This window comes from Eucalyptus grandis, chromosome 3 (assembly GCF_016545825.1).
Source record: "Eucalyptus grandis isolate ANBG69807.140 chromosome 3, ASM1654582v1, whole genome shotgun sequence".
In the NCBI taxonomy this organism is placed as follows: Eukaryota; Viridiplantae; Streptophyta; class Magnoliopsida; order Myrtales; family Myrtaceae; genus Eucalyptus; species Eucalyptus grandis.
Window position 1 is genome coordinate 10845152 of NC_052614.1, and position 8078 is coordinate 10853229.

At 42.2% G+C, this 8078-nt stretch overlaps 2 protein-coding genes across 3 annotated transcripts; both read left to right on the forward strand.

Moving 5' to 3' along the window:
- The first annotated feature begins 112 nt into the window (after window positions 1–112).
- Window positions 113–845, forward strand: LOC120291292 (40S ribosomal protein S30). The gene is made up of 3 exons (XM_039308465.1): window positions 113–248; window positions 350–487; window positions 606–845. The coding sequence occupies exons 1-3, from the start codon at window positions 245–247 to the stop codon at window positions 650–652; spliced, it is 189 nt and encodes a 62-aa protein (XP_039164399.1). The 5' UTR covers window positions 113–244; the 3' UTR covers window positions 653–845.
- Window positions 846–3945: 3100 nt separating this feature from the next.
- LOC104436524 (vacuolar protein sorting-associated protein 32 homolog 2) lies at window positions 3946–7805 on the forward strand. 2 transcript variants are annotated; one of them, XM_039310364.1, is made up of 8 exons: window positions 3946–4168; window positions 4311–4425; window positions 5279–5378; window positions 5896–5981; window positions 6063–6154; window positions 6335–6449; window positions 6565–6762; window positions 7509–7805. In XM_039310364.1, the coding sequence occupies exons 2-7, from the start codon at window positions 4354–4356 to the stop codon at window positions 6757–6759; spliced, it is 660 nt and encodes a 219-aa protein (XP_039166298.1). In that variant the 5' UTR covers window positions 3946–4168; window positions 4311–4353; the 3' UTR covers window positions 6760–6762; window positions 7509–7805. The 2 variants fall into 2 exon arrangements, with proteins under 2 accessions (XP_039166298.1, XP_010047627.1); XM_010049325.3 differs by lacking the exon at window positions 7509–7805 and adding an exon at window positions 6987–7450 and having other exon boundaries at window positions 6565–6763.
- Window positions 7806–8078: the final 273 nt, after the last annotated feature.

Sequence of the window (8078 nt, forward strand, 5' to 3'; positions counted from 1 at the left end):
CCAAAACAACAATAATAATCACCAGAATTCAAGCAAAAGCCCAAATCAAATTCTCCCGGAGATGGGCCGAGCCCGGCTCATACTGACCAGAGGCGCCGCCCGTGCCCCAATCAATCATCTTTCACCTCCATAAAACCCAAACCCTAGTCCGATCCCCTTTCCATCCTCCTCCAGACTCGCCGAGCTCAGCCGCGCCCCGAGATCGACCGCAGCACCGCCGCAAGTTCTCCGACATCAATCCGCCATGGGTAAATCCACAAGCTCCTCCTTCTCGCTCGGCTGTTCATTTCGTTTCACGCGCCATTCGAGATCTGATAGCTGATTGCCGGATGGCGCATTTGTTTCGCAGGTAAGGTCCACGGATCTCTGGCTCGCGCCGGTAAGGTGAGGGGGCAGACGCCCAAGGTCGCGAAGCAGGACAAGAAGAAGAAGCCGCGCGGCCGCGCCCACAAGCGCATGCAGTACAACCGCCGCTTCGTCACCGCCGGTAATCCCCACCACCTCCCTGAGCTTTCAATTAGCTATACCTTTTTAGTTGAATTTTGACCTTTGCGACGAACTGGGTATTGATTGCTTTCTTGTTGTTTGGGGGGATTTTGCTGTAGTCGTCGGCTTCGGCAAGAAGAGAGGGCCCAACTCGTCGGAGAAGTGAGCTCGCCATTGAACGCCGAGGAAGATGGTTTGGTGAAGAAGGAACGATGATGGCTCGGTTTCGATGAGTTTTGCACCCTTTTATTTTTTATTGGAAAGCTTTAAAATTTATTGTGTATGCGACTCGATTTCGGTGCTCGACCGATTGAATTTTACTGATGATTAGTAGAGATCATGGGATTCGGTTCTTGCCATGTGTTGCTGTTCCTGTCTGATCCTTTCTTAGTTCATTGACAATTGGTTTGCACGTATCAGGACTTTCCAATCGGTGAAACATGCTGGTTCTCTGAATTGAAATTGATAGGAGTATTTAGGCTTGATGTTGATTGAGGAATGGAGCATGCATTCATGCTTGGTTTGTGAAATCTACATGAGAGAAACCATTGAATAGATTAGTACCAGTGCTGGAATTTTGTAAACTCACCTTAGGCATCGGGTGGCTGCATTTGTTATAGGGTTGGCATGCCTCTGTCATCCTTTTCTTGTTTGGCATGCTTTCTACATGAGAGAAACCATTGAATAGATTAGTACCTGTGCTGGAATTTTGTAGACTCACTTTGGGCATCAGGCGGCTGCATTTGATAAAGGGTTGGCATGCTTCTGTCATCCATTTCTCATTCGGCATGCTTTCTTCATCTGGCCATCATTTCGCAATTATACTGATATGGACTCGTGCTGATGGGAATGCCAATCCGTGTCGTTTTCTCTTGCCTATACTAGTCTTTCGTGACTGCATGTCGAATAACTCAGCTTTCAGTGTAATTTGATGCTCGGAATTGGTTCTGTACCTTCTGCTGTGCCATCTTTCTGGTCCAGACTTTTTCTCGAATATCGTCTCTTGTAGGTCATTTGAGTTATATTTGGTTACTGATGAGCGGGGATGTGCAAGAGTCGATAACATGCCAAACACGCCTCTGAGAGAGCATCAGAGCACTTGCCTCGTATGGCAATCAATCGACACACACTACTCTCCTCTGCTGTTCTCCCCGTTCTCATGCTGAAACTTTGTCTCTCGAAAGTTTGATCTGCAAGTATGATCTGTTCATGGGTTCGAAAGTGATTCGAGACCCTCATATCAGAAATGGGCCAATGGCCAAAACAGTTAAAAGCTAGTCTTTTGAAGTTGGAGGCTTTGATACCTTGAAGCTGCGGATTTTATTTATACAAGTTGGTATTGCCATTTTAGCTCAGCTAATGTCGCGTTGTATGTGCCATGGTCGGCATGCATTTCAGTGCAGTTTGGCATCGCCATCAACATTGATGCCGTATTTCCGTGTTTATGTACGCGAGCTTCTACGGTTCTAGCTGAAACTCGGACTGGAATTGCTTGTGGATTGATATTTGGGATCATTATTCACGAAGTATATGAGCATTTCTGTTGAACTAAGGGATTGTAGTTTACTTAGTATAGGCGTGTCTTTTGGTAATGCTTTCCTGCAATTCCGTTGAACTCACAATGACTCTGAAACGATGGGTGGCTTGGCCCCTCATCATCGCGCACGCGTCTTTGCAGGAAATTTTTGAATCGACTCGACGAAAGCAATGTTTGTTCTTGTCGGATCCATCCATCTTTTCCAGGTCGATGGATTGGTGTTTAGTTCTTTATCAGTATATTTCTTTCTCAATCAGGGCGCGTTTATTTTACTGGATAATTTCGTAATGAAGGAAAATATTCTTTTAAGGAAGTCATTTTCAAGGAAGCTAGTTAATTTTGTTTAATGGTAAAGAGAAAGTGATTTCCTTATGACAATATAAGTTTCTTGATTTTCTGTCATGCAAATATCAGAAAGTCAAAAAATAATATCTTGGAAACCATTACCCTTATACAAACGTATCCCTATCTTCTGAACTTAAAATAGAGTCAATACACGGTGGGGGACGACGGTTCCTTTTACGGCTTTATCAAGATGTTTGCGTATTCCCTTACTATCCTTTTCTGGAGACCGGCTGCGATTTGTCAGGTTTCAAATGTGGTCAGTAATTCCTGAGATTTCCCAAGTGGGGTGGCAAGCTATCTATGTTGTTGATAGCCTTAATCAGTGAGGAGTTGCTTTTGGATTGAATCCGTTGCCAATTCCTGATCAATGTTATATTTGTTCGCCGTAGATTAATTCCAAATCAAACTCGTGGATCACTTTTACAATTTTGGGGGAACGGAGACAAAATTTGGCATTTTTAGATTGGGTCGCATTCTTTCTTCATCTTCGATTGTAGTAGGAGAGTAGGAAATCTCCTTCAATAGAACTCCTCATTGCTGGATTGCAAACATGAGTATTCATCGTAGTTATCTTTCACGTGTATATATATTTGTAATTCATAAATCATATATTTGATTGGAGAAAATTGAAGAAAATAGGATCCATGGAGATATGCTATCCATGTCAAGGGGAGTGTGGCAAGACCATGATCCTCATACATACCTTGATCCCCATTAAGTTCTTACTCGGATGCCCATGTGTGGTTTGATTGTATGGTTGTGACTTGTAAGTAGATATTCATTCCAGTTATCGATTGAAATTAATATTGTCTTACAAGATAGAATCCGAAGTTATTTAACCAATGCGGTAATCCGTATAGTAGGCTCAATCGGGTTAAAATACTTATCTCAAGTTAATTTTGGTTGTTACGAGAGATGCCATGTGAGTGAGAGTTGCCCATATCCTAGAGGTTTTTGCAAGAGTGAGGATGCAAGTAAGACTGAAAAGTAATATTCCTGACTGAGATTGAAGGCAATTAGTTTGAGTGATATATCTTTTATATTAAGGATTGGAATTTCGAATTTGAGCAAATATTAAAGGAGCTTCTTATGACGATGATGGTTCATAACTTTTCTCCTTTGTGTCGAGAAGAGAATTAACATTAACATAACTCTGAAATTGTCTTATTTGAACCAAAATATCATTTTATCTAAGCTCCATTTATTTCATGAAAGGTAAATAATTTGAAGAATATTTCCTTAAAAATAATACTTTAAATTGCTCGAAATAATTAATTAATAGAAAATATTTTTGTTATCGGCCACAATAATATATACAGTAGAAAGATCATTGTAATTTCGCGGGGAGTGAAAATTAAATTATAAACGTCGAAAAAATTTAAAAGAAGAAGAGCGACCCAGATGGAACAAAACTACAGGGGGGGGCGTCAATCTCCGAGCTGCCCGAAACCGAAACCAAGCAGAAATTGAAGTGAGGTGGCGTCCACGTGGGCTTCTGCCGACGACTCTCCACGCGGGATCCACGAAACGACGTCGTATTAAGAGCGAAGTTAGAGATAGAGAGAGAACAAGGCGACGAAGCAAGGAAGCCTTGCTCTCTCTCTCTCTCTCTCTCTCTATCAACACGCCTAAGCAAACCTCCATTATCATCCCTCCCCCAAAATTCAACCCTCCCCACCACCACCACTGCCGCCGCCGATTCCTCTCCACCGGCCCACCGCGTCGCGATCGCCGGATCCCAGCCTCCCGTTTTTCCGATCCCTCGGCCGGCGTCCAGCTCCGCCGTCGATCTCTTCCGAGGTTCGTGCGCGCTTTGACTCCGTCCCGCTTGTTTCCGCGGATCGATTGGGCTCCAACGGATTGATTGGCCGATTGATGGATTGATCGATTGATGGATTGATTGGTTGATTCGTTTTCTTTCTGTTGTGTTGATGCTGCGCAGGACATCGCGAGGATTGTGTTAGGGACGCGATCGATCGACAACCATGTTTAACCGGCTCTTCGGGAAACCTAAGCAGGAGACCAACGCTCTCACGACGTTGGATAAGCTGAACGAGGTACCGATCGCCTTTGCTCCTCCTCGTCTTTTGATTCGAGGTCCGTCTCGGTCGGTTGATCGCGCCGCCGGCGTTCGGTCACGGGGACTCGATTCGTGCTTCGAGTGTTTTGTTTTTTTGGCTTCTTTCACTTCGATTTCCTCTTAATAATCAAGCCATCGGCGATCTATCTCTTCTCTGAGGGTTGAAGAAATGGTTCTTCGATTTTGTTTTGTGGGAAAACTGGCGAAGTATAGATATACGTACTTGAACTCCCCTATGGGGACTCTGCTTGGGGCTTGGGGCTCTTGGCCTTCTGACGATAGTTTCGCGTTTGATGATCGAGTCTGTATTCAGTATTAGCTACTTGCACTTCTATGTGATCATGTCTCGTATTGGTACACAACCTCATACTAATAATATCTCATAAGCTCTCAGACTTATTTTACTCCTGAAAGTGAAAGCTGTTTGTAAGCTCTTGCTTTTTTACGTGGGGAAGTTATCTGTGCGCATGTTGTGCTAGTTCAGCCAAGGCACACAATCACACATTTGTTCAGTGCATTGAAAATTTGAATCTGATTATGTAATGGGTAAAAGACTTATCTGTATCTGTAAAATTTCCCAAGGGGTCCATTCTTTTATGTGGAGAGAGTCTTTCATTTCGATTTCCTCTCAAGTTGTCAGTAATCAAGAAATACTTACTTCAAGTACGTATAATAGAAGAATATGTGCTTCTGCATTTGTTTATATTAAGATATGGATTTGTTTAATTAGATTGTAGGCTTTCAAAATGATAGAACTTTAGTCTATACGAGTGATTACGGTAGGTTATCGTTTGTATATTTAACTAGTTCATTTTCTCCTTTCTGCACAGACACTTGAAATGCTGGAGAAAAAGGAGAAGGTTCTCATAAAGAAGGCATCTCAAGAGGTTGAGAAAGCGAAGGAGTTCACTAGAGCAAAAAATAAAAGGGGTACGGTCATTCATCTCAACTTTTTCCTGGATAGATACCTTTTATGCCTTTGCTTTTGTTATGTTATTTCTTGGCGTAGCTTCATTTTCTCAACCTCTCCACTGGTTATCGGGAATGGAGTTGTGTACGCATAATACAGTGCAAATCCGCATAAACTTCTTGTTACGTTTGTTATATCATTGTTTTTGGCAGTCAAAGCACTTCAATCTTTCATTGCATTCTGGTTGCCACTTTCCTTTGTATCATTATGACCTCATTACTGGATAGCAATTTTTGCACAATCAATTCTTTTACCATTACATTCTGTTGTTTGTGGCAGCAACTTTAATTTTCTATCATTTTGGCTATATTGTTTGTTTTCCATTTCTTTTTCCTTGAAACTCTGACTGGCAACTATGAAAGATTCTTTTTATATTTTCTCCGTATGATTCTTGAAGCGATATGATGGCATTCATCAATTGTGGAAGTTGGCTAGTTGTTATCTTATTGACGTAAAGTTGTGCCGTTGAGAATGCAGCGGCAATTCAATGCTTGAAGAGGAAGAGGCTGTATGAACAGCAAATTGAGCAGCTTGGAAATTTCCAACTTCGGATTCATGATCAGGTGAGCCATCAAGATTCAATGATTCAGAAATTTCTTGATATTTGCTTCTAGGATTGGGTGTCTGATATGTGAATGGTCCAGATGATAATGTTGGAAGGAGCAAAAGCAACCACTGAGACTGTGGATGCTCTGAGAACTGGAGCAGCAGCAATGAAAGCAATGCAGAAGGCGACGTATGTCCTACTTTTGTTTTCCTTTCTGAATTCTGGAATATTGATTTTATTGATATTTGTTTCTTTCTATGCAATGCGGCAGCAGTTTTTCATTTCATTTTCTTGAGCTTGAATTAGCCGGGTGCTCCATTATTGTGCTTTCTTTTGCGCGTGATCTTTACTGTTGTCCATTTTTCACAGAAATATTGATGATGTGGACAAGACCATGGATGAGATTAATGAACAAACGGAGAACATGAAACAAATTCAAGAGGCATTGTCAACTCCCATTGGTGCAGCCGCTGACTTTGATGAGGTTACCATCCTCACACTTTGTTTGATTTTCGTTATGCTTTTGATCACTGATTCGGTGGATCTCAAACTACCTTCTGGAAAGTCCATGCTTATCTCTAGTCACTTGATAATTCCAGGATGAGCTTGAGGCAGAGCTCGAAGAACTGGAAGGCGCTGAGTTGGAAGAGCAACTCCTTCAGCCCGCCACAACAGCTCCTGCTGCTCCAGTGCATGTCCCAACTGGTCCGGGTCCGCGTCCAGCCCGCCCTGTTCCTCAGAGGACAGCCGAGGAGGATGAACTTGCTGCTTTGCAGGCTGAGATGGCACTTTGAGCAGGTCAGTCTTCTCTCATATTTTCAAAAGCTAGTATTAAGCATTTCATTGTTGTTGGTCTATTATTAAGTTAGGTTACTCTTAAATTGGCCGAAATTCCGTTTTTCCCATGACTGCCGATGATTTCTTTCTTTTGTATGATAGAAGGCATAGGAGAAGAAGACTTTTTCTTTGGCTATTTTGTTGTACTGTCATTCTTATCTGATATATCAGTTACATTCCACAGGTCTTGCTGCTCATAGTTAACTGAGGCTGTGTAAAGACCTGGCCAAAACCTGTAATATGGACATTCCTGCTGCTGTGCTGCTACGTCTATGCATCAATATTTTTCTGTGGATCCATACTGAAAAGACGTGTATATAAAGGTGGCATGATTCAAAAGATGTCCCCCTTTCAGACTTGTATTCTGCTTTCTGGTGCTTCTAGTGTGGTCTCTTTTTTCAATTTCAACTTCATGTCAAACCTTATTGTTTGGAAGACATCTCTAGATATCTCAGGTTAGTTTTTTTTTTCCCTTTGTATGTCACTTTTAAAATTAATGCGGCTGAATCTCTGAGGGGGCGTACTTTTCATGAGCGATATGCTTTATTATACGTCTAGTGGAAGACATGTTGGTTGTTGAGTTGCTCACTCCTGGTATCGGAATTGAGTAGTTATGCCAAGTTCAGAGAGGGAGGAGAATTTGATTGAGCATATCTCTTATCATGTAGCCAATGTCTACAATAATCATGTGCATTTTGATACTTGTAGCATGATCCACGGATTGTGCACGATTTCTCCACCAGCTTTTAGAAGAAGTGGGGGACTCATGTTCAAGATGGCAGTCAGGAGCTTGGGTTTTTATTTTCTTAAATGCTGAAAGGTGGGGTGTCTTTTTATTGTTTCACCCCATCCAGGGAGCTCGGTACCACAAAAAGGGTTGATATAGGGCTGGGGTTTCCTTTTTATCGAGGCTTTTGCTTTATCTTCCGGGTCTATTACTGTTGTTGCGTTGGGGTTTTGAAGGCGGTGTTGGAGTGGCTCATTTGCAAAGGACAATTCATCACGGTGTGCCTGCTGGAATCAGCTGACCTTTTATTATTAGAGATATGGTGGAATTGCATTTTCTTGGAGACGAACCCAACAGTAGCTTCTCAAGTTTTCACTAACTTACGAAGTTGGACCATGCTGTTCATAATTTGTACTCCGATCTTGATTGGGCTGCTTAATTTCGATCTTCCTCTGACGTACTATTCTAGTGTGTCTAGGATATCCATAACCTAGTCATCTACCCCGGAAGAGCAAATGAAGGCCTGATTTCAATTCGTTAGCAAGGTTT

Excerpts from the sequence above, each read along its gene's own strand:
- LOC120291292 (XM_039308465.1), top strand. Across the intron at positions 488-605 it reads CCGCCGCTTCGTCACCGCCG|TCGTCGGCTTCGGCAAGAAG; the intron begins GTAATCCCCACC and ends ATTTTGCTGTAG.
- LOC104436524 (XM_039310364.1), top strand. The coding sequence starts at position 4,354 with ATGTTTAACCGGCTCTTCGGGAAACCTAAGCAGGAGACCAACGCTCTC. Across the intron at positions 5,982-6,062 it reads AACTTCGGATTCATGATCAG|ATGATAATGTTGGAAGGAGC; the intron begins GTGAGCCATCAA and ends TGAATGGTCCAG. Across the intron at positions 6,450-6,564 it reads CAGCCGCTGACTTTGATGAG|GATGAGCTTGAGGCAGAGCT; the intron begins GTTACCATCCTC and ends TGATAATTCCAG.